Source organism: Hemiscyllium ocellatum, chromosome 9 (assembly GCF_020745735.1).
Source record: "Hemiscyllium ocellatum isolate sHemOce1 chromosome 9, sHemOce1.pat.X.cur, whole genome shotgun sequence".
In the NCBI taxonomy this organism is placed as follows: domain Eukaryota; kingdom Metazoa; phylum Chordata; class Chondrichthyes; order Orectolobiformes; family Hemiscylliidae; genus Hemiscyllium; species Hemiscyllium ocellatum.
Genome location: NC_083409.1, coordinates 46352244 through 46379135, shown reverse-complemented (window position 1 = coordinate 46379135; position 26892 = coordinate 46352244). Strand labels below are relative to the sequence as shown.

Genomic DNA, 26892 nt, shown 5'->3' with positions numbered 1-26892 from the left:
ATGAAAGCACCTACCTGGTGACTTTGGATAGATAAATAAATGTAGCACAGTAGCATGCATACCTTTAATTTGTAAGGTCTAGGTTCAAATCCCACCTTTTCCAGAAATAAATAGAGGATTTTTGTTTTAGTTCATATGATCCTATTCTGACCTGATCCCTCAAAGCACTCATTAAGACCTTACCCAGTATTACCATCAGCTGGCAGCATAAGTCAGATTCCAGAAGGAAACTTGGCTTGATAGATTAGATATTTCAATTTTGTATTTGGCTTCTGTGGTCATTAGTCACCAAAATTTATTCATAAGGCTGATGATGTTCTTTAAAAATAACTTTACAGCTTAAAAAACAAAACTATTATATATAGAAAAGAGACAATAAGAAACGTCGATGGAAATAGCGAAACAGAATTCAAACTTATTTTCCAACACAATTCTTTACTGTTACTTTAATTCCATTATACTTCTTTATATCCTCCACACCAATGCAGAATCTTACCTAGCTTTGTGCTGTAACAAACTTGTAGAGATATTACTTTTGATTTTTCTCATTCAAATTGTTGATATGTATTAGAGTCATAGAGTACAGCATGGAAACAGACCCTTCAGTCCAACTTGTCCATGCCGACCAGATATCTCAACCCAATCTAGTCCCACCTGCCAGCACCTGGCCCACATCTCTCCAAACCCTTCCTATTCATATACCCATCCAGATGCCTTTTAAATGTTGCAATGTACTAGTCTCTGGCAGCTCATTCCATACACTTGCCAGTGAAAAAGTTGTCCCTTCAGTCTCTTTTATATCTTTCCCTTCTCACCCAAAACCTATGCCCTCTAGTTCTGGACTCCCCCATCCCAGGGAAGAGACTTTGTCTACATATCCTATTCATGCCCCTCATAATTTTATATATCTCTATAAGGTCACCCCTCAGCCTCCGATGCTCTCGGGAAAATAGCCCTAGCCTATTGAACCTCTCAAATCCTCCAATTTTGGCAACATCCTTGTAAATCTTTTCTGAACCCTTTCAGGTTTCACAACATCCTTCCGATAGGACGGAGACCAGAATTGCACGCAATATTCCAACAGTGGCCTAACCAATGTCCTGTACAGCTGCAACATGACCTCCCAACTCCTGTACTCAATACTCTGACCAATGAAGGAAAGTATACCAAACGCCTTCTTCACTATCCCATCTACCTGTATAAGACTCTGGTGCGGCCGCATCTGGAGTATTGTGTGCAGTTTTGGTTGCCATACTATAGGCAGGATGTGGAGGCACTGGAACAGGTGCAAAGGAGGTTTACCAGGATGTTGCCTGGTACAGTAGGAAGATCGTATGAGGAAAGGCTGAGGCACTTGGGGCTGTTTTCATTGGAGAAAAGAAGGTTTAGGAGTGACTTAATAGAGATGTACAAGATGATTAGGGGTTTAGATAGGGTTGACCATGAGAACCTTTTTCCACGTATGGAGTCAGATATTACGAGGGGGCATAGCTTTAAATTAAGGGTGGTAGGTATAGGACTGATGTTCGGGGTAGATTCTTTACTCAGCGAGTCGTGAGTTCGTGGAATGCCCTGCCAGTAACAGTGGTGGACTCTTCCTCTTTATGGGCATTTAAACGGGCATTGGATAGGCATATGGAGGAAAGTGGGCTAGTGTAGGTTAGGTGGGCTTGGATTGGCACAACATCGAGGGCCGTAGGGCTTGTACTGCATTGTAATTTTCTATGTTCTACCTGTGATTCCATTTTCAAGGAGCTTTGAACCTGCACTCCAAGGTCTCTTTGTTCAGCAACACTCCCTGGGACCTTGCCATTAAGTGTATAAGTCCTACTAAAATTTGCTTTCCCAAAATGCAACACCTCACATTTATCTAAATTAAACTCCATCTGCCACTTCTCAGCTCATTGGCCCATCTGGTCCAGATCCTGTTGTAATCTGAGGTAACCTCCAATATTGGTGTCATCAGCAGAGTTCTAACTATACCTCTTATGCTCACATCCAAATCATTGTTAACAGCTGGGACCCCAAGCACTAATCCCTGCAGTACCCCAAATCACCACCTCCCATTCTGAAAATGACCCATTTCTTCTTACAATGTTTCTTGTCAGTGAGTTTTGAGAAGATTTGTAGCTCAGGTTGGGGTTCTGGATTTCAGTTTGCTTACTGAGCTGGAAGGTTCATCTTCATACATTTTGTCCAGAGACTTGCTGAAGATGTTACCTAGTATGATGACGGATCCTCTGAAAATGAACCTTTCAGCTCAGCTAGCAAACGTACATCCAATGTTTCTTGTCTCCTAACCAATTCTCAATCCGTGCCAGTTTATTTACTTTTTATTTGAAATGCTTTGATTTTACATACTAAAAATCCAAATACAACATAGCTTATATATTTTAGAAGTTACATCCTGAAATCTCCAGTTTCCCCTTCATAAATCCATTATTAAATCCCTTTACAAGACAGTCTCCTGAATTTTCTGTACTATTGATGTTAACAATCTGTAATTCCCAGCTTTTCTTTCCCACCCTTTTCTTAAAATAGGGGGGTTTTACTAATCAACCTCCAATCTGCTGGTACTGTTCCAGAATCTACAGAATTTTTGAAAATGGTCAGCCAATAATAATACGAACCTCTTAAAGTACTCTGGAATGCAAATTATTCAGTGCTGGAGATTTATCAGCTTTCAGTCACATTAATTTTTGCCAGCATCTTCAATTCTACCTTCCCTATAGACCCATTGCTTCCCTAGCATTTCTGGGAAATTAATTCTTACTTCTATAAGACAGAACTAATTGCACTGCCCTTTCAAGAAGCACAACAATGCAGAATCACAGAATATTTTGTGGCTTTAGACTGGAACAAGATTAACCTCCGAGAGCATAATCTAGGAACTTCATGAGGAATGAGGTCAGAGCTACAATGTCTCTTTACTAAGACTGTGTACTTTCACTTGTAAAAGATCTGTGACAAATAATGGGTGAAGTCAATCCAACAATTCCTCCTTTAATCATGGCACAGGGAGAAGCAGCCGGACAAGAACAAGTCAAAGGATAGTTCTTATACAAAACAGAATCTACAGGCTTAGGTGTAACTCTGCAAATGTGTGAGAAACAGTAGAATAAAACTCAGGTTACCCTGCGCCATTGTATCATCCCTAAAGCTTTAGACAAGGTCCTGAGGTCAGATAATCCCAACCTGGTAGCCTACAGATAGCAGCTGCCCTATATTTCCACACCAGTAGATTGTTCTAGGATATTACTGATTCTTTCTTTATAACAGCCCACCAATTTAAGTCTTTTCTCCTTGATGGAGAGAGTCAGATAGCTCACACATTAGGAATCTGATCTTGCTGGTATCACACCAGTTCAGGGTGCAGTTGAATGTGCTCACATAGCTATCAAAGGACCCACCGCAAACCTTTGTCAACAAAGGATTCCACTCCATAACTTTTAAACTATTTGTGACCATATTGCAGATCTGCACTAGATGTCTAAGAAACTACACAACACTTATATCCTGGACCACTTTTTCAAAGGCTATCAGCTCATACAAGGATTGTCAACAAATATCCCTTCATATTTTGTTTATGACACTTCTAAGAAATGCTCCCTTCTACAGAGATATAATGCAGCGCACACACATGCCTGAGATCTCACACATTGCAGATCAGACCACTGACAGACCTTGCATAGATGAGGCTCTGGATGGTGCTGTACAGTATAACCCAAACAAGGCTCTTGCATCATAGCAATCCACTGCATCTAGCACTATCTCAGTTTTCCAAAGTAGGGGTGCGCTTGCTGAGGAGATTCAGCAGCAGGTCAACAAAGAAGAGGACAAGGGCAAGAATCCAAAGATGGGCTAAGATGGTTATCAAAGATTGAAAGACGGTCAACTGAGCTACAACTTGTAGTCGCCAGATTCTAAGATGCATGAGCTTTGTTAGACTTAAGCTCTTGTTAATACTTAATTGATGTGGTTAGTCAGCTCTCTGCTTGCCACATTCCTTCAGAGCTGGGTATTTTTTTTCTATTTATTGATCTAAACGATCAAACATGGACTTTTTCTTTCAATTATGATTCTGATATCCTCACCTCTAACAACGAAAATGCATGCAGAAATCTTACCCTAGACCAAAATTAATGCTAAAACAGCTGTGATACTTGGAGCAGTTAGTTCTACTACTCACACTCCTGAATGTTTGCACAAAAATAATCATGCTAGACATATCAGCGCCATCAGGGAGTCCATTCCCTGGTGAATATCACTGCTTTGTTCCACATCCTAAGTGTGCACCTTTTGTGCTTTATACCCTCATAATCCTTTCAGTGCTTTTAAATGAGTCCTCATTGTACTCTTGCAAAGCCCAAGGATCCTCACCGACAACACTACTAGCACAATGACATAGCTCCACACTTATTTTACACTGAAACATGATTTGGCCATTGCTTATCTCAGTGTTGAATATAAAGTCATAGAGATGTACAGCATGGAAACAGACCCTTCGGTCCAACCCGTCCATGCCGACCAGATATCCCAACCCAATCTAGTCCCATCTGCCAGCACCCAGCCCATATCCCTCCAAACCCTTTCTATTCATATACCCATCCAAATGCCTTTTAAATGTTGCAATTGTACCAGCCTCCACCATATCCTCTGGCTTTTGAGAACCTCAGTCATAGGACAGATGTTTCCCTCCTGGAACCTGGAGTAGACACATGAAAATTTCCACTATTCTTTCAATAAGCTACACGTGCGGACAATTGGACATCCCAGGTGTTAGTTCCTCCAGTAGATTTTAGGATTACCTTCAGTGGTCCCAATATTTGCCTATAGAATCTTGGACTACAATCCAGGAGCAAGTCTGACTTCAGTAAATGTGGTGAAGGAAGTACACCCTGGTTACTTTGAAGACTCTGGCTGGTATCCTCTGGGCCTAACAGTCTCTGTATGACGCACACTTGCATCCTCTTTGATCTGAGTTGCTTGAAGCAATGAGGTCTCTGGCAGTGGAGGGAGCAGGACAACTCTGGAGAGTCCTTAGAAACTGCTGCTAAGGTTGCTGTCTGTCAGTTCTCCTCCCTGGGAGTGCCTGTTGGCATTGTCCTGTATCCTTGAGAAGAGAAGGTACCTGGAGCTCAGGCTGAAACCCCTTGAGCTGGGGTTGGTAGGACCTGCAGATGGAAAGTGTTAGTTGGTGAAGATGCGGAATAGGTGATGCAAGTCAGCTCATTTGTTTTTGTGCTCATCAGAGAATAGCTAAGGACTCTCCAGAGTTGCCGTGCACATCATAGAGAGACTGCGAACTGTTAGGCCCAGTTGTTTACTGGGCTGTTGGTTATTCAGGTTTCCCCGTCTTCACACGAACTGTCCCAGTCATCCCTGGCTGGCTTGTTGGGTCTTTCTTTTAAGGGGGTGAGAATTTATCTGGCATCACCTTTGCTGGTCTTGGCCCTCTCAGCATGGTTGTACACCAGCTTCTCCTGCAACAAGATAAAGAGAATTGAGTGTGATGGTAACAGGAGCAGGAACAGTTTGTGAACATGTATAACCTTATCAGGCAGCGAGATGTACTCAGTGAGCAGGAAGTGTCAGTAATCTAAGAGGATGAGGGATCACTCCTTGAGTGCACAATATCCATGCTGTAGTGAGGCTTGTAAGCTGTAATCCTTAGTGAGGTGCCTGTACAGTGACAAAGTGAGACTGAGTGATGCCCCTGTATGAGGTAGCAGGAAAAAAAGATAGTGTCGCTCACCCTTGTGGAACGTAGGATATCATTCGGTTTCTTGCACCACTGTCCTGCAAACTGCTCCTAGGCAGCACGAATCTAAAGAGATGGTCTCCTGTTGCGATCATCTGAGAACAACATGAACTTTCTCTCTGTTACTTTTTCGAGTTATGTTTCAACATCACAAGTACTTCAGTACAGAACCACGTGATCACAATGAAAAGTATACAATGTCCATTCCCAGTACCTAGGTACAAAGTCTTAGATACAAGGTAGAAAAATAAAGACACAAATTTAAAAGTTAAACAATACAGTCCCTCTTAGTATAAAGGTAGAAAAATAAAGAAATAAAGTTAAAAGTTCAAGTCTTTCATGTGCTTAGCCATGCTGACCTTGCACTCCCTAAAAGGGCTCGATCTTCTCCACTTTGGCCTGCTCTCCAGGAGACCTCGGACTGCTTGCTCTCTGCAGATGCTGGGGAACCTCCCTCACCACTGCACTGGGCTCACTCTTCCTGCTGTGGGCTTCATCATTGCCATACTTCAATTTCAAAGTGGTAAATTTCAGGGTTTGGTCGCTCATTTTAAAAATGCACATTTTACACAAGTAATACTATTTTGTTAGAAGGCATGAAAATATTTTCTTCTCTTAGATTTTTAAAATATTTCCTTTGAAGCAAGTTATGGTATTACTTAGAAACTTGGGAGATATAGACTGGCTGTGTCCCATGATGACTTTCTTCTAATATAATTGAAGAGACCAGTTAATCACTTTGAATACAGTTTCACAAGTTCTATCAGTTCTCTGCCATTTAATACAAAAGGTGTTTTTGCTCAAATCATCAGGAAAGCCCAGTGCAGGAATAGAGGGCATATGTTTAAGGTGAAAGTGAAAAATACATAAAGCATTGCATATTGTTATGATCACAGCTGGTGTTGCTCCTGGACAAGTCAAATTCCCAGAATGAAATGTTGCTTGAAAAATCATATATTGTTCTTTGTCTAATTTACACTTTCACAAACATAGGAACACAAAACACAGATCTGGTTTCAACAATAAAAAAAAGTTTACTATGTGAAAGAAAGAAAAATAAAACAAACCCACATATGCATCAGTTTGAAAGATTTTGTAACACATAGTAAAACAAAATCCCATTACTCCTCAATACCATCATTTTACAGCTACTTAAAAACCAAAAGAATGTTCCTTCCCTTTCAAATCAAAAGGTTTGGCTTAATCACTTACTTTCAGTTCCAGTCCTGAGACACATCTGAAGCCCTTTTCTTGAAGAGTTACACAACTGATCTTGCACTTTCTCAGCTTTGAAGAGCCATTGCAAATTTATTAGCAAACACTACTGGTTTGGGAGTTCACACAAACTAGAGAAGTAATTTCTTCCATTAACTGCTCTGAACAGCCTGGTTTTCTGGCAGAAACTATACTTGCAATTAACGTCAGTCAGGTTTTCTATGAAATGTATAAAATCTTCCAATTTTTTGAATTAACATCAATCCTTGATTATTCTAAACCCCAATATCTTTCAATAGTTTCTCTGTTCTGTTGTAAAACTCCACAATAGATGGAGTTTAATTTAGATAAATGTAAGGTGTTGCATTTTGGTAAGGCAAATCAGAGCAGGACTAATACAGTTAATGACAGACTCGCTGAAGTGTTGCCAAACAAAGGGACCGAGGGGCACAGGTGCATGGTTCCTCAAAAGTGGAGTTGCAGGTAGACAGGGCAGTGAAGGCTGCATTTAGTATGTTTGCCTTTATTGTTCATAGGAGTTGGGCTGTCATGTTGCGGCTGTACAGGACATTGGTTGGGACACTTTTAGAATACTGCATTCAATTCTGGTCTCGTCGCTACTGGAAACCTGTCGTTAAACTTGAAAAGATTTACAAGGATGTTGCCAGAGCTGGAGGCTTTGAGCCACAAGAAGAGGAAGAATAGGCTGGGGCTATTTTCCTTGGAATGTTAGAGGCTGAGGGGTGACCTTACATAGGTTTATAAAATCATGAGAGGCATGGATAGGGTGAATAGCCCAGCTTAGGGGAATCCAAACTAGAGGGCATATGTTTAAGGTGAAAGGGAAAAGATTTATAAGAGACCTGAGGGGCAACTTTTTCACGCAATGGGTGTTGCATGTATGGAATGAACTGCCAGAAGCAGTGATGGGAGCAGGTGCAATTACAACTTTTAAAAGGCATCTAGATGAATAGGATGGGTTTAGAGGGATATGGGCCAAATTGCTGCCAAATGGGACTAGACCAGTTGAGATAACTGGTCAGCATGGACAAGTTGGACCAAAGGTGCTTCCATGCTGTATAATTCAATTACTCTTTAAGCCTTTAGTTGTCTGCTCTCTGACACACACTGGATTAAATTCATGATTCTGAAAAGACTGATCAAGTTACTTATTATGCCCATTCACAAAAATAGATTAACATCTATATGCTACTAATTTAAAATCCAAATGTTAAACAAAAAATATTTTTAAAAATTGCCTCTTTAATCACAATATGCATGTAAATATTTTAATTATTAGGTAGACAAGGATGGCATTGTGCAATTTAAATGCAACTTAAACAGCTTAATTGTGCCATTCTAATGCCATTGAATAAAGCCTAAAATATTACTGTACATCGTGGTTCTGTTCGCCGAGCTGGGAATTTGTGTTGCAAACGTTTCGTCCCCTGTCTAAGTGACATCCTCAGTGCTTGGGAGCCTCCTGTGAAGCGCCATTTATAGTGGTTTGAATCTGCCGCTTCCAGTTGTCAGTTCCAGCTGTCCACTGCACTGGCCGGTATATTGGGTCCAGGTCGATTTGTTTGTTGATAGAATCTGTGGATGAGTGCCATGCCTCTAGGAATTCCCTGGCTGTTCTCTGTTTGGCTTGCCCTATAATAGTAGTGCTGTCCCAGTCGAATTCACGTTGCTTGTCATCTGCGTGTGGGGCTATTAAGGATAGCTGGTCGTGTCGTTTCGTGGCTATCAACAAACACATCGACCTGGATTCAATATACCAACCACTGCAGCGGACAGCAACTAACAACCGGAAGCGGCAGATTCAAACCACTATAAATGTCGGAGAAAACATCACAGAAGCGCTTCACAGGAGGCTCTCAAGCACTGAGGATGTCACCTAGACAGGTGACGAAACATTTACAACACAAATTCCCAGCTCGGCGAACAGAACCACAACAACAAGCACCCGAGCTACAAATCTTCTCCCAAACTTTGAACTGTACATCACAAATAATATAAACTAGACTAACCCAATGACTTTTCAAGGTGGACTCATGCAATGATAGAATCCTGTTTTTAGTTGGTTTTCATTAATTTTAGTTTTGTTTAATACTGCTGTTATATTTCAGATGCTCCTCAGTAAAAACATCACAGCAATATCAAAGTGCATCAAGGGAAACAGACTGATGGCCAAAGTATGCACACTTCTTGTACTTCCTCATAGAAAAGGAACCTTTGTTTTGCAGTAAGGTAATTGTGCGACAGTACTGAGTACAAGCAGACCAGTGATAATATGGGATAGCTACAGAGTACTGCTGCAGGTGATGTTCAGTCCTGGAACTGAAAGCTGGAAACTGAAAATTTAATGTGCTGATCATAGCTAAAGGTCTGCACAAAATCAAAATATCTGTGCTATCTACAGAATTTCCTAAAGTTGATATACACCATTCTGGCTGGCTGAAACAATGGCAATGCACCAGACCAACAAATGCTGCTTCTAGTCAAAACAATTTTTTAAAAATTCAATTGAAAAATGTATGTACTGTGATCAAAATTCTCTGCCTTCATGAATTAAAAAGAATTTTTAAAAAAAATCTAAAGCTACTGCAGATTAAAACTTAATTGAAAGATGAAATTACACTGTATTTCTGAAGTAATCTTAAAATTACTCTTATGCTACATAAAGCTCTAATTTGAAAATATACATTTCAACAGGAATATTTAACTTTTAAAGGCAGGATCTCATTGTATACTTTTTCTTACAATTGCTTTCAAACTTTGTTCACAAAGAGATGTGTGCACACAAAGACTGTAACTGTCTGCCCAAATATAAAAAGCTCATTAGCAGCACAAATGTTAACAAATTTGTGTTTGAGAAAAAGTGTGTTATGAAAAATGTTTAATTCTTTAGACTGAAATTTCCAACAATCCACCAAATGTTACAAGATACAACTAATGAAGTTTTCTTCAACAAAAATCCTCATTCTCTTTGGTTTTCTTCAGATTTTGGTTTATTGAAAGCCTATGGAACAAACAAGCATTAATGGTTCAACTCCAGAATTTTAAATATAGTAATCCACATTATCAAACACTTTGGTGAAGTAATCAGAAATACTACTCCATTTACTTTTTCTGAGATTTTCAACAATTTTTTTAATCACTCAAGTAAATGGGATACAGAAAGATTCACACAAGAAACTCATTATGTACATTAGGAAGCGCTTCCAGGAAAAATGAACCTTTTATCATGACTTCAAATTCTTCTACAATTACAATATTTGACATAAATTACACCACTACATTAGTAACAAAACACTTGTTTAAATTTGAAGTTGGAGATAAAGTCTTAAAAAAAACAAAGCTCGTGTTATACAAATTAGGTTAAAATAAAAAATCTCAATTTTAGAACAGTGACATTTCAATGACACTGTACATTACAGAAATTGTCCACAAAACCAATAACAACTCTTGCTTAGGAACACACCGCATTCTTTCTTCCAGCAAATCCTAATAATTCATTAAAATTATGGGTTGATTTTAGTTATTATCTATTCTCCAGGAATGGGCTGACTTTGTTGCCCTAAGCTGGTGTTGGGTGCCTTAGCCACCCGAATAGGCTTAAGCAGAGCTAGGAGAAAGTGAGGACTGCAGATGCTGGGAATCAGAGCTTAAAAACGTGTTGCTAGAAAAGCGCAGCAGGTCAGGCAGCATCAAAGGAGAAGGAGAATCGATGTTTCAGGCATAAGCCCTTCTTCCTGAAGAAGGGCTTATGCCTGAAACGTCAATTCTCCTTCTCCTTTGATGTTGCTTGACTTGCTGCGCTTTTCCAGCAGCACTTTTTTTAGCAGAGCTAGGTTTGTATTATTTCTGCGAAGCATTTGAGAACAGGCAATTCAATGGAGATATACACAATACAGAAAGTTGGATTGCATTGTGTGGACCAATTATTTTAACTCTGAGAGGGAACACTGGGGTCATGCTTATAGATTATGCAAGGAATTTAGGTGGCTTCTGAATATCAAACCTGTCCAAAGCATGTGGCAAACTCTCTCTTGTATAACTTAGAGATCTGGACCTGTTTCTGACTGGTGTAGAGATCATCTTATACATGGTTGGTATTCTGTACAATCAATCAATCAATCAAGGTGAACATGGACCCTGGGACTAATCTCAAATTTTTAAATTTTGGTCTCAAATTGGCTTGGGTTTTTCATTGATTTTTACCATTCCTATGAACAAGATTCTTTTACTTTCTAAACTCAGCATTCATCTCTGCAGGAAACAACAGTCACTGCAAAGCACAATTTATCTAAACAACATTTGCTGTTGTGAGAAACGAAGCTCACTGCCAATAATTTTAGTCAGAGTCAAATTCCGAAGTCATCTTTAGTCATACGTTCTTGCAAGCCTGGGTGACCACAAAGTAGGCACACTTCTGAATAATATTATTGCACATTTATACAGTTTTCTATTAGCCTCTCTGTACCTCCCCTTTTACCTCACGTGACAGTTGTATTGCTTTGTGCAGCTGCTAATCTAATCGGTTTACCACATCTGTATGTGGCCTGTTGTTAGCGTGCAATCCCCCTTGATAGCTGAGTCGTATTACTTTTGCTGACACAACACTGGGTCTTATCACTTCTGCACATGGAGTTTTTATGACTTCTGCAGAAGCAACACTTAGACACATTTTCTACACTGTCAATTGTATTATACAGTTATTCATATTAGACCAGACTCACTGAAAATAAATTCAGTATAAACTTCATTTGTCCATACAGAAATATTAATTTTCACAACTCCAACACTAAAATGGTTTCCAAATTAAATAACTTTGTTCTCAAGCAGAATCTATAAACATGCCAATTATTATGAACCCAAATTATATTATTACTGGACTGATTGCTCCCAGAATGAAATCTCGCTTTTGTTTTTTTTTATTTTTATTTTCAAAAACAAAATGACATTCACTGAATGTCAAGCACATAATGTTGCAGGTTTAGTTTAAGATTATTACTCAAAGAAATGAAGAAAAGTAGAATAAACCAAACTATTTGAATGTGTTAAATGTAAAGATTGAAAAACATGGTTAAACACAATACCATTAAGTGCAACAGCACTCATGTACAGTAGTCATAGCAGAGATGGCTATATGGGCTTAACCTAAATGTGGCATCAATTCCCAATCTTGAGAACCAGCCTCTTCCTCAAGTCTATATAACTTCACTTAGACTTTCATAGAAACCTTAAGAGAAAGTGAGGACTGCAGATGCTGGAGACCAAAGTTGAAAAATGTGGTGCTGGAAAAACACAGCAAGCCAGGCAGGTAAGACTGCAATTTCCCCTCCGATGTGGTCGCATTTCCTCCACTTCCCAGATCTCCGCCCTTGAACCCCGCCCCTCCAATTGCCACCAGGACAGAACCCCACTGGTCCTCATTTCCACCCCACCAACCTCTGGATACATCGTATCATCCTCCGTCATTTCCACCACCTCCAAACAGACCCCGCCACCAGGGATATATTCTCCTTCCCACCCAAATCAGTGTTCCGGAGAGACCATTCCCTCCGCGACTCCCTCGTCAAGTCCACACCCTCCCCACCAACCCAACCTCCACTCCCGGCACCTTCCCCTGCAACCGCAAGAAGTGCAAAACTTGCGCCCACACCTCCTCCCTCACCTCCCTCCAAGGCCCCAATGGATCCTTCCATATCCGTCGCAAATTCACCTGCACCTCCACACACATCATTTACTGTATCCATTGCACCCTATGTGGTCTCCTCTACATTGGGGAGACAGGCGCCTACTTGCAGAACATTTCAGGGAACACCTCTGGGACACACGCACCAACCAACCCAACCACCCAGTGGCTGAACACTTTAACTCCCCCTCCCACTCTGCCAAGGACATGCAGGTCCCTGGCCTCCTTCATTGCCAGACCCTGGCCACACGACGCCTGGAGGAAGAGCGCCTCATCTTCTGCCTAGGAACCCTCAAACCACACAGGATGAATGTAGATTTCTCCAGCTTCCTCATTTCCCCTCCCCCCATCTTATCTCAGTCCCAACCCCCGGATTCAGCACTGCCCTCTTGACCTGCAATCTTCTTCCCGACCTCTCCGCCCCCACCCCCTCTCCGGCCTATCACCCTCACCTCCTTCCACCTATCGTATTCTCAGTGCCCCTCTCCCAAATTCCCTCCCCCCTACCCTTTATCTCAGCCCGCTTGGCACACCAGCCTCATTCCTGAATACGGGCTTATGCCCGAAACATCGATTCTCCTGCTCCTCGGATGCTGCCTGGCCTGCTGTGTTTTTCCAGCACCACATTTTTCAACTTTCATTGAAACCCTTCAGGATTTTAAGCAAACGTTTCTCTCAAGCTGACTCTTTTCATTGAGGTAATATTTCTCTACAGTTCTAAATTACTTTGTTTCTTCTGGATCAACTGTCACAACAGAATCTTTCTACCTGAAGCCTAATGCATCACTTTTTATTAACTCAGGAAACTCACCCAATGTAAACAAAACCCTATTGCTCTCCAGGAAGACTATATACATATATGCACTGAAATCACATCCTTCTTACATCACCAAATGTCAACTATAACTTAATTATCTTCATATACCTTTCCTCTCCATTCTAGGTACAATAGGTTTTTTTCACTTCCACAATCCTTACATTCTTTTTGGTAATACATCTGCTAACATGCAGTCTTATACAATAAATAATCAGCGATTCATTGCATTATTTATGAGCACTGAAGTTGCCCTTTTTCCAAAGGGCCAAGGTACTTCCATGCCTATATGAGCCAGCATGCACTAAATATCACGTTAACATCTTGAAATTACTAAAATCTGCTATTTGCTCACCAAATATTCTCCTTTAAATTATCCTTTAATCTTACTTACAAACTCATTAAACTCTCTAATCTCTTAATATAAATGATGTAAATGAACTGAATAAATTAATTTTACACTCATAAGATGTTATATTCCTTATATGAACATTTATTCATTTGTTTGTTTGTCAGCTTCTGTTGATTACATGTACTATACATCTACTTCTTGAATATTGTGGGAGAGAAAAATGAGTACAGGACGACAGGCTTTGGCAGCGAGAGAACGGCAAGAACACCAAATGTCAAACGAACGTAACATAGCCAGAGTTGCCATATGACCAAATCAGCATCCTTTTCTCTTGTAGTACAAATCATTACAATTTTGCAATCCTTATTTGTCTTAAATGATTCCAAAATGGAAAGATTCTTTTCAGTGATATTCAAGTTCTGACCTAACATATCTATTTCTTATAAATACAATAATTGACACTTTATCATGAAAGTTTTCATCACCAAAGGAGAGAGGACCTCTGAGCAGGAGCAGAACATTTGACAGTTTAAGCCCTCTAACACTTAATAAGATCATGAGCAATCAGACTATGTTCTCATTTCCATTTTCCAGTCTATACTCTATAATCTTTGACTCCCTTATCTATCAAAAATCCATGTAATACTGCCTTGATTAAGTTTAAAGATTCAGACTCCATCGCTGTCACACTTTAATGACCCAAGAGGGTGAAAACAAATCACGTGCCTTAAAAGGGTTGACCCCTTATTTTTAAGCTATGCCCTTTAGTTTTAGTCTGTCCTGTATGATGGAATGCTGCCAGAATCCACCTTATCTAATCCCCTGAAGATCTTCCAATAAGATCACCTCTCATTCTTCTAAACTCCAATGGATACAGATCCAAACTGTTCAACCTTTCCTCATGAGATAACCCCTCACCCAGGAATGAGTTGAAAAAGTCTTCTCTGATCCGTTTCTAAAGCAATTACATTCTTTATCAAATGAGATCAAAACTGTGCACAGCACTTCAGCACTTTACAGCAGCAGTAAAATTGCCACTAAGCTTATACTCCATTTTCCTTGCAATCAATGACAACATCCCATCTGCCCTCCTATTCACTTGCTTTGAAAGAGCTAAGCAACTCTCCCCAAGCCTTCCCTGCACCCCTACAATTCTCCACTGTTTCCAGATTTCATTAAATTTCATTTGAACTGAATCTGCTTCTGTCATCCTTTCTGATTGTGCAAAAAAAAACTTTCAACTGACCTCTAGTTCTTTTGCCTATTACTTTAAATGTGCATTTTCTGGTTACTAATCTCTTAGCTGGCAAAAACAAATTTCCCACTCTTTACTACTAAACTCTTGCATCATTTAGGAATCAGACAAGATCAGCTAAGCCACTGCTATATGCATGTTACTATTTGGTCATTCCAATTGTTTTGACCTCTGTCAATCAGACAAAGGCTTTAAAAGAAATGAAGGCAGATACCAAAAATACCAGCTTTCTTGCTGCAAAAGGAGGACCTCTGCCCTGATGAAGAATAACTTGAATAATAATGATGTGGACTTGTTGGGCCGAATGGATTATTTCTACACTGTAGGGATTCTATTCCATTCTAATCTAAATTTACGTTTTTATGTTAAGTAAAGAGTCCAGAGTGATTGGTACTTGCTCTCCTGATTAAGTGTCTCGCATCATACCCTGCTCTGTTAAGTGTTATTGATCAAAGTGGAGTATAATCATCACAGTTAGTACTAAATTTGTTCACATTTGGAGAAACTGAAGGATTCTACAGACCTAGTGCAAAAGGCAAGGGAATTTCATTGTTACATTCTTAGGTCCTGTTTCCATTCGAGTAGATATGGGGATTAAAAGTCAATTTAAACATGCACGGAGATAATTTAAGCGACTAACATAAATGAATACAGCAGCAAATTTGTAACAACCTTTCTCCCCAGCATAATTTATTTTGCCTCCAGTTTTCCTAGTTGAGTGTCACTGTCCTGTTTAGTGGCTACTTCTTATACCTCCCTGATTCTTGATTGAGTAGTTCTGTACAAGCCTCAATGAAATTAACTGCCAATGATACGTGCTCCCATCACATTTGAAAAAAGAAATAATTTCAATACCAAGCAATTAATCTCCAAGCATACATCTCCCAAGACAAAGAACTGCAGAGGCTGGAGATCCAAAATATAACCAGAACCTGAAGAGAATGTCAGGGCAGAGGTGAGTATAGCAGTCATCACTAAGAAGGTGCTGAGGAACTGAGAGGTCTGAAGGTGGATAAACCATGTGTACCAGATGGACTGCACACCAGAGTTCTGAGGGTGGATAGCTGGAGAAGATTGCAGAGGCATTGGTGGTGATCATTCAGGAATCACTGGAGTCAGCGAGGGTCCCAGAGGACTGTAAAATGGCTAACGTAATACATCTGTTTAAGGAGGGAGGGAGGCAAAAGACTATTCACATTATACATTAACGATCTTAACAATGGAATGAGGGCATTATTGCCAATTTTTCAGATGACACAAAAGGTAGGTGAAGGGGCAGGTAGAGTATAGGAGGCAGGGAGGCTGCAGAAAGACTTAATAAGACAGGAGAGTGGGTAAAGAAGTGAAATAAGCCCTTCACGAAACATTGACTCTCCTGCTCCTTGGATGCTGCCTGATCAGCTGCACTCTTCCAGCTCCACATGTTTCGACACTGACTCTCTAGTATCTGCAGTCCTCACTTTCTCCTCGGGAGAATAGAGTAGGCGTTGGAAATCTATAGCGAAAAGGGTCTTGGGAGTCCTATTTCAGGATTCTCTTAAGATTAATATGCAAGTTTCGTTGGCAGTTAGGAAGGCAAATGCAATGTTAGCATTAATTTCAAGAGAGCTAGAATACAAGAGCAGAGGCGTACTGCTGAAGCTGTATAAGATTGCATTTGGAACATTGCCGTGGTTTCTAAGGAAAAATATGTTGTTTTTGGAGGGCATCCAGAGCAGGTTTACAAGAACGATCCCAGGAATGAAGGGCTTGACATATGAAGAATGGCTGTGGACTTTGGGTCTGTACTCAATGGAGTTTAGAAGGATGGGTGGGGCAGAAGGGGATTTTCATTGAAATTTACAGAACATTGAGAGGCCTGGAGAGAGTGGATATGGAGAAGATGATTCTACTAACAGGAGAGACTAGAACCCGAGTGTACAGCCTCAGAGTGAAGGGCTGACCCTTTAGAACATAGATGAAGAGTGGTGCAGTGGTACTGTCCCTACTCCTAGACTGGGAGGGCTGAGTTCAGGTACCACCTGCTCCAGAGGTGTGTGATAGCATCTCTGAACCGTTTGATAAAAATACTTGTTTGATGGCGCCGGAGAGTGGTGACACTGCATAACACTTTTCACTGTAATTTGTAACAAAGTACACGTGACTATAAATAAGTAATAAATAAATATAAATAAACCATCTACAATTCATTCCATTTAAGCACTGCCCCCAGCTGGATTATGATCACAAGATCATCTAAAAGCAGCTAAATCATTTGCAGCAAATTGTTCCTCCTATTCATACAAACACTAGTCCTTTTCCTATCTTTGTCCCACTTCCTCGAAGAGGAATATTTAAAAATACTTACGAAGCTTGGTTTTCACACATAGCTCAATGACTTATAAACATGTTCCCAAAAACTGGCTGTCAACAGACCAATATAAAACATCCAATACTTGCTGTACTGTACACTTATGTTTAGAAAAAATGACATCCTACAAATCAACCGATTGCTATTTTACAGTTAAGGGTTAATAAAATACGGTTTAATTTCTGACATAAATGCATCTAAGTTTCTTGGAAGACTTACTTGCACTCCCACATTTTCTATGATGGGTAACTCATTTTCATGCTTCTTTTCCTGTACTCGCTTTTTCTCAGTAACATCCAACTCGGTGACATTCATTTCTGATGGAAGCTGTGAAACTGCATCAAGAGGTCTGTCTGCTGTACCAAGTTCTTCAGGAACTCTACTCTGTATATCCTCTTCACTTGCTCGTCTCACTTTGTGTAATTTACTGACAGGTAACTCAGTTGCTTTCTTATTTTGGAAATTATTACTTTTGCACTGTTCAATAATCTCTTGAGCTTGGTAAATATCAACATCTTCTGTGTCAGGATTTTCCTCTGATGGTTGTGCAATGACTTCATTACTTGACACCAACCGGTCAGGAGTATACCTAGCACAATGACAATCTTTATGGTTTGGTACTCTTCTTCTACGTAGATGATTGTCACCTTGCCCATTACTTGCCATCTCAGCTCTTTCCCAATTCTTTAAATCTTCCACACCCTGGGAATTTAGATCTCTTTGCCCAAAGGGATCTGCAGTTACTGCATCATGATTGGGATCTCTTCTGATACGAGGAAAATAACTAGCATCACCCCCAGCTTGGTAATCCACATATCCTCCCCTTTGGTATAAGGTATTATCAACAGGCCCATGTACACTATATGGCACATTATGATGTGCAATTGGAGCTTGAGGACCAACATTTGGAAGTGATCTAGATAAACCATATCGGACAACTGCATGACCACAAGAATAGCAGAATGCCTGCAAAGAGAAAAACAAAAAAAAGGTGATTATAATAATACCTAAGACTAGCTGAATAGTAAATTATGTAAATCCTATCCCCATGATTAAAAACAAATCTGAGTGCTTCAGGAAGAATGTTACTAGTTACTAGTGGTGTGCCACAAGGATCTGTTTTGGGATCACTGCAGTTTGTCATTTTTATAAATGACTTAGATGCAGGCATAGGTGGATGGATTAGTAAATTTGCAAATGACACTAAAGTTGGTGGAGTAGTGGACAGTTTGGAAGAATGTTACAGGTTGTAGGGGGACTTGGATAAACTGCAGAATTGGGCTGAGACGTGGCAAATGGAGTTCAATGCAGCTAAATGTGAGGCGATGCACTTTGGGGAGAATAACAGGAAGGCAGAGCACTGTGTGAATGGAAAGATTCTTGGTAGTGTGGATGTGCAGAGGGATCTCAGAGTCCACGTACATAGATCCCTGAAAGTTGCTACCCAGCTGGATAGTGCTGTTAAGGCAGCATACGGTGAGTTAGGTTTCACTGGTGGACGGATGGAGTTCCGGAGCTGCAATATCACGCTGCAACTATACAAAATGCTAATGCGGCTGCACTTGGAATATTGTGTACAGTTCTGGTCACCATATTTTGGGAAGGATGTTGAAGAATTGGAAAAGGTGCAGAGGAGATTTATCACAATGTTGCCTGGTCTGGAGGAAAGGTCTAATGAGGAAAGGCTGAGAGACTTGGGTCGGTTTTCATTGGAAAGAAGGCTAAGAGGGGATTTGATAGAGACATACAAGATGATCAGAGGATTAGATAGGGTAGACAGTGAAAGTCTTTTCCTAGGATGATGATGTCAGCTTGTATGAGGGGCAAAGCTACAAATTGAGGGGTGATAGATTTAAGACAGATGTCAGAGGCAGGTTCTTTGACTCAGAGTGCGCTAAGGTCTGGAATACCCCACCTGCCAATGTAGTTAACCCAGCCACATTACGGAGACTTAAACAACCCTTGGATAAGCACATGGATAATGATGGGATAGCGTAGGGGGAACGAGCTGAGAATATTTAACAGGTCGGTGCAACATTGAGGGCCGAAGGGCCTGTTCTGCGCTGTATTGTTCAATGTTCTAAAATTAACTTGCAAAGTAAGCTATTTTAATTCAGGCCTGTACAGAAAATAAAACTTTCACAATAGATTTATCGAACATAAATTTAAAAAAAAAGTGGTGGTAATATGGCTAGAAACATCAAATGATTTGCATTCCTGTACTTTGTGTCACTGCGTTTGGAAACACCAGTGGAACATTAATTAGTAAGATACCAATAATGTGAGTGCTGACTGCATAAAATATAACTTTAAATAAACATATTCACACTTTGGCATTCAGAACAGAGACTTACAACAACAGCCAATATAACTGTCAGGGTCACAGGGAACTGCCAGATCCATGGTAGGTCTTTCAGGAGATCGCGGAAAAAGTGACTGATAGGCTCCCCGATATGTTTCAGTGGTTCAGTGATCAGTGTTGTTACAGTAAGCATGAAGGCCTTAAAAAGAAGGCAAATCACATTATTTGGCATTTCAAGTAAGATCATTACATTGCTGATCCAAAATTATTTGTTTTTACCTTGGTTGGGGGAACCTCCAAAATTGGATCCACTAACAGAGCCTCGTAGTACAATTCACAAGGGTCTTTCTGTAATGTCCAAGTTTGCCTGAACCACTCTGTTGGAGAAGAATCTGACTGTTAAAGGGCTTGTGAATTAAAAAAGCTTGTTCTTCCATATTAGTCACAAAAAATTTATTTATGCACAATTTACAAATTTTTTCCAAAATGGTGGCATTGGGCAATGTCAATGGATCCAGAGGGCCAGGAGTCATGAGTTCAAATCCTACCATGTCAATTGACGGAATTTAAGTCCAAATAATATTACTTGAATTGAAAACTAGTGTCCGCAATAGTGACCATGAAACTTTCATCGACTATCGTAAAAATGCATGCAGTTGACTAATAATGTTGTTTAAGGAAGCAACTCTCCCATTTACATCTGGTCTTGCCTGTGTGTGAATTTAGGCCCACACAACATGGCTGAGTGTCCTCTGAAATGGCCTAGTCATTCAGTTCAAAAACAATTAGGGATAGGCAAAAGATTTGGCCCTTGCCAGGAATGGGGTGGCATGGTGGCTCAGTGGTTATCACTGCTGCCTCACAGCATCAGGGATCTGGGTTCAATTCCAGCCTCCAGTGACTGTCTGTGTGGAGTTTGCACATTCTGTGTCTACATGAGTTTGCCACGGGTGTTCCAGCTTCCTGCCATACTCCAAAGATGTGCAGGATAGGTGGATTGACATGCTAAATTGCCTGTAGGGATTTATAGGCTAGGAGAATTAACCATGGTAAATGGAACTACAGGGTTAGGGGTAAGGAGCTCGTCTAGGGCCAGATGAGATCTCTTTGGAGGGTTGCTGCAGACACCATGGGCTGAATGGCCTCTTTCTGCAATGTATGGATTCTAATGATTCTATGAATGCCCACATCCCAGAAAAGAATAAGTTATAATCTTGTATTGCAAGCCAAGTTTGCTTAACCTATACTGTTACTGTGCTAATTGCAAAACTTACTTTATCTATCATCAGAAATAAGACACCTGTGAGCGGAAGGAAAATCTCTAGTTGGGCAGATGAAGCAAAACTAGGTGCTCTGGAGATATTTTTCTACAAGTCTGTGACAGGTCTGAGCAACTTGGAGGTGGTGAGGACTGCAGATGCTGAAAAGTCAGAATCGATAAAATATGGAGCTGGAGAAAACAGAGATGAAGGCTCCTGCCTGAAACGTCAACTCTCCTGCTTTTCTGATGCTGCTTAACCTGCTGTGCTTTTTCCAGCTCCACATTTTATTGACTATAATCGGTCTGACCCTTTCAGACTGGAGTTAATTAAACAGCAGTAAGCAAAAGGTCACTGAGATACCAAATCTTCATTACATGCTTCAACTCAAGATTTGAAATGATGTTTAATACAGTGCCATAAAAAATTTTTAAAAAGCAAACACACAAGTGTCAAATAAAATTTTGCTTCCTGTTATGAAAGAGACCAATGTGCCCTTCCAAATATGTTTATGTTTATATGTACAAGGCTGCAACTCCTGCGCTGAATTTCATCTAGCATCTAATTTTGCAAACATAATTATGCTTCTGAAATCCATTAACAACTTCCTCAGATTTCTACATTTTCAAATTTTGCTTCATTTGTAAGTTTTGACATTATGCTCTCTGAAAACAAATCTACGCCACTAATATAACTGAAAAGAAATTTGAGGCGTGGTGGGCATTGAGAGAGGATGCTGATCAGTGAGGTTAAATTTATAATTTACACTCCCGTTCAAAATTAACAGAGCTAAACCTGACAATTAACAGACAGTCAATGTAACATCAATGGTGAAGAAATTTTTAAAAGTCAGTAATTAAGCACTCTCAAAAATGTGTTAACAAAAGAAAATCAGCACTGATTTGCTGACACTAATGGAGTTCAACCAAACTGCATAAATTTTTCAATTAAGTAATGGTGAGAATTCGTGACAGCTGTGTGGTTGATGCTGATTTGAAAAAATTGTGGTTTTTTTGAGCTCATACCTGTTCAGTTGGTATGAATACTTGTGCCTTTGGCATGCATGCAGTTACTTGAAAGGAGAGCAGCCTCGAGACTGATTATGTATCTCTCCATAGTAAATAGCAAATATGATAGAATTTTACATCAGTCTCTTAGATGCACATCGTACAAGCTATGAAATCTTGCTGTAAGCCCATTTGCCTGAGAAATGTGGAGTTAACAAATAATTTTGTGTATTATCATAATTTTCCCCATTAAACATAATATTAGCTCTCAGTTGGATAGACCTATCACTTCTACCTGGTTATGTTATCTTTTCACTACAATTTGACCAAAAATCGACACAACTGGTACAAATTGAAAAAAAATTCACAGAATTGCATTTTACTATTTGTGTTTCTGCAATTTTTTTTATTAGTTTGCTCGAAGCAAATTAGGCATTTTTTAAATAAAACATTATTTTACAAATAATGTCCAACTGCACTGCCCCAAGGCATATTTTGCAAACAACAACACACAAATAAACAAAAGAAGAAAGTTGGGCAAATAAAAATTTTTCAAAATGGGTGAAATTTATGCCATAAGTGATCACTGTACCCAAGCTAAAAATCTGTCTATCTGGATAATTGGGCTTGTATTATGTTTAAAAGCACCACTGCCCTAACTGACTTCCATTGGACAAAGGATCAGCAATATTTATGCTGATTCCTGTGACAGATTTAGTAATAATGGAAGGAACATTTGCTACAATCCCTGAATTTACTTATTTGTTGACATTGGTCATTGATGTAAAAAACTTCATTTGTATCTTTTAAGATATTTGGCCAATGAAAGATGTAGAATTGATTTTTATACATTTTTTGCTGCCTTTTCTCCTGTGAGAAAGTCACCATGGGCTACTGCCACAAGTAGTCAGAATTCTCCAGTTCCTGATCAATAACATAGAACAGCACAGCACAGCACAGGCCCTTCGGCCCACAATGTTGTGCCAAACAATTATCTTGATCTAAGATCAACCTAACTTACACACCCCTCAATTTATTGCCATCCATGTGCTTGTCCATCAGTCGCTTAAATGTCTCTAATGTCTCTGACTCCACTATCAGCACTGGCAGTGCATTCCACGCACCCACCACTCTCTGTGTAAAGAACCTACCTCTGACATCTCTCCTATATCTTCCTCCAATCACCTTAAGATTATTACAACACCACTGATCTTTGTGTCATCGGCAAACTTACTATCCAATCCTTCCACTTATTCATCCAAGTCATTTATAAAAACTACAAAGAGCTGAGGCCCAAGAACAGATCCCTGTGGGACACCACTGGTCACCAACACCAGGCAGATTAATTTACCTTCCTGGCAACCCCCGGTCCTTGCTCTCACTGCTCCTGCTGCTGTTATAAAAATGGAGGCCGCCAATCCCACTAATAAGAGGGCTGGATTTCGAAAATCAGATCGAGACTGCCTTTGTTATTATATATTTCCAATGATTCAGACTATGCCCCCTCTGACACCATGGGATGTTTGCATTTGCACACCTTCAATTGCAGATCAGTCTACTAAGGCATTTAATTTTGGTGCTTTAAGCTTTTCAAGTTCTCCTGGTTGCTCCCCGTTGTATAATATTGCATTGTCAAACATCAGCTTTGCCTTATGATCAGTTAGCTCAACATCAACCTTTTTTTACACAATTCACCTCATCCTGGAACCTATTCATGGTGTCAAATGACATGAAAGACAAACTCATTTGTTTAAACTGTTGTGGCTCCAATTCTGGCTTGACTGGGTGGTCAGTGCCAAATGTTTCTTCACCTCAGCTGAATCAGTTCCACGTGCCTGATCAAATTATTCCTCAACAAAACTTTAAACAGTAAACTAAATCAGACAGCGACAAATACAAACTAAAATCAAACAAGCATAATTACTGAATTTTAACATTTTACAACGTGATACAATAAAATGAAACCAAAGTACTTTTCCAGTGCTACATCTGTTTGATAAATAGTGCTTGCTATTTTAATAATGTTAAAAAGTTTGTATTTTACAAGGCCAACACTTCGGAGCATTTGATTTATTTATATATTAGCATTCTCAGCAACTCCTACTCACCAAGCAGGCTCCCTTTCCAATCCATGTTCTGTACCCCTGTACACATGGGTTTATCAAGTTGTAACTTGGCAAAATTAGCTTGTCGCTTAGCAAAAGCTGTCTGCAAAGAAAAGTTACATCTTACAAATTGAAGATTTGCATTACAAAAATAGTTGTAAAGTTGCACATTCAGCACAGATTGTATTTTTGAAAGCCCCGATGCTTGGCAGTTAAGGCAAGCCAATATGTTGCTATATGGAAGTATACTATAGCCCACTGTAGAACAATTCTAAGGGATACATACAACTGCCTGCTGTGTAAAACATATAGCTTAATAGAAAAGAATAGAAACACTGAAAAATGACAAAGTTGTTCTATATATTCATTTTTAAAGTTATCGCTTGCCCATATGGATAATATCTAGCATTGGTACTGGATGTTAAAATCAAAACCAGGAAGACGAGAGTGCATGCTCTACATCTGCTTATTTATTGCTTCTAAAGAAGGTTTGTAAAAAGTGGCCAGATTCAGATCAATATACAGAAAGACTTGGGAGGAGGTTATCCTCTCGGTCAGTGGTCAGAACAGTAAAAAGGAAAGAGGTCCTTGATAATCATGTCCAACATACTAAAATAAACCAAGAGCTCACATGCTAATACTTAAATCAAAATTAAGACATTAACCATATGAACTGATAGGTCATTAAGTTTCAGTTTTAATTGAATACTATATTTTCATATTAATCTAAGAGTCTTCCAGTATTAATCAATTATACCAGTGCAAACAAGAAAACAACACATTTAAAATTGCTATTCAATGTCCAATTATTTGTCAGGCCCAAAGATCTAGTGAAGACACATGAGTCAGTTGCGCTAGTTGTTGACTACTGTACCTTGTATAAAAACACCCAGTTCCAAACAAAACTAATTAGAAAGCACAACAAGAAGAATCGATAAGGCCGTGTAAATGGTGGGGCAACAATCCATACGATGTGAAATATTATAATAATAAATGTTAGCATGGCCAACAACTGAAACAAAAGAATGGAGAAAAGTCAGTCAAAGAGATACCATACTACTTGCAATCAAAATCCATAAATCTAATGTACAAAATGTTCAAATATGTACTGCAATTTTTTAATCTATGTAAATGGTTGTTAGTATGGGTCAACTTCCTAGCCTTTAGTGTGGAGGCACTGAGTGAAGTACAAAAGCATGGAAACTAGAGTGAAATAAAACCACAAGAAAGTTCTGAAATACAGTGGTAAATAAAACTAGTTACCTTCATTGTGCAAGCCCTTTATTACTGTAATCATACATTAGATTTTGTTATTTTGCATGTGTGCATATGGCTCAGCTTAGCACACTGTTAGCATGCTTACAAGAGTCAGATCATAGGTACAAGGCCATCTGCAGGCCTCAAGCAAAGTTGTATCATCATCAGGAAAGCTGTCTTTCAGCTGAGACATTAAACCAAGAAATGTTGATTTTATATACTGCCTTCCTCAGGATGTCCAAAAGCCCTTCACAATTGATTAAACACTTCTGAAGAGTGGTCACTATTGTATGAAATATGACAGGCAAATTCACATACCAAGCTCCCAAAAACAGAAATAATAGAACAGCACTCAGTAGAGCACTGAACTCTGCCATGCCATGTTAACTCATTGTTATTACAATTACACTGCTCTTCTTGGAAGCTTTGCCTTGTCTGTTTGATGCTTTGTAATTACAGGGTAGAATAAATAAGCCTTCTTTTATTAAAAGGTTCTATTTCACCATGGGAACTTCAAGCCAATCTATATCTAACAATCTGCTCTGAACATTCTGTTCATTCTTACAGCCGTGATGAAAGCCACTACAGCCACTGAGATAGTCAACAACATTCTCAAACAATCAAGAACACTCCCAATAGAAGATCTCTCAACATTCTAAAATAAAATGCTATTTTGTCCTATTTCTCATAGTTATCATTAAAAAACCATTCAGGGTACAGTTTGCATCTTTGTCAAAAACTGGAGAGAAATTTCAAAATGCTTTGGCCCTCATGCATGAGCTGGTATGCAAATACAACAGGTTAAAAAAAAGACAAATGGAATTTTGGCTGTTATTGTTAAAAAATGCAGGGAATTGCTGCTGAAACTGTACAAGAGTGAGACTGCACCTGGAATATTATATATAATTTTGGTCCCTCTGAGGAGGGATATAATTGCATTAGAGGCAGTTCTGAGAAAGTTCATTCGATTAATTCCAGAAATGAAAGATTCATCTTATGGAGAAAGATTTAGCAGTTTTGGCCTGTACTCGCTAGAGTTTAGACAAATGAGAGGAGAGGTGATTGAGATATATGAGACACTAATGGGGCTTGACAAAGTAAACGCAGAATGGATGTTTCCCCTTTTGGAGCTATCTAGAATGAGAGACCAGTGTTTTAGGCTAAGGGCTGCCAGAATTAAAAATAGGGATGAGCAGCAAGTAATTCTCTCAGGCAGTTGTAAATCTATTAAATTCATACCACGGAGTATATTGGACACCAGGACACTGAATAACTTTATAAGGAGGAGATAGATTGTTAATTTGTAATGAGTTAAAAGGATATTGGGAGCAGGCAGGAAAGTGGAGTCAAGGCTGTGGCAAGATCAGCCATGATCATATTAAATGGTGGAGCAGGCTAGAGGAGCTGAATTGCCAACTTTTACTCCCAGATCCTATATTCTTTTGCCGAATTCGTCCTTGGGCCCTAGGCTCACATTTCACGAAATGCTTTCAATTAGTGTTTGAGATACGTTG

General features: G+C 39.6%; 1 protein-coding gene across 3 annotated transcripts in view; it reads right to left on the bottom strand.

The window, feature by feature from the left end:
* Positions 1–434: 434 nt before the first annotated feature.
* The window catches only part of clcc1 (chloride channel CLIC-like 1), a 54521-nt gene continuing 28063 nt past the window's right edge, over positions 435–26892 (bottom strand). For 2 of the 3 annotated variants that reach the window (XM_060830213.1, XM_060830212.1), the window contains 7 exons: positions 24996–25133; positions 24125–24224; positions 20030–20127; positions 19803–19949; positions 17668–18414; positions 5756–5856; positions 435–5483 (listed from right to left, as the gene is read on the bottom strand). In XM_060830213.1, the coding sequence (XP_060686196.1) occupies positions 5408–5483; positions 5756–5856; positions 17668–18414; positions 19803–19949; positions 20030–20127; positions 24125–24224; positions 24996–25133 (1407 nt within the window). In that variant the 3' untranslated portion in view covers positions 435–5407. Of the gene's footprint in view, positions 5484–5755; positions 5857–9670; positions 9999–17667; positions 18415–19802; positions 19950–20029; positions 20128–24124; positions 24225–24995; positions 25134–26892 lie in introns of those variants that run through there. The other variant, XM_060830215.1, reaches the window with a different exon arrangement.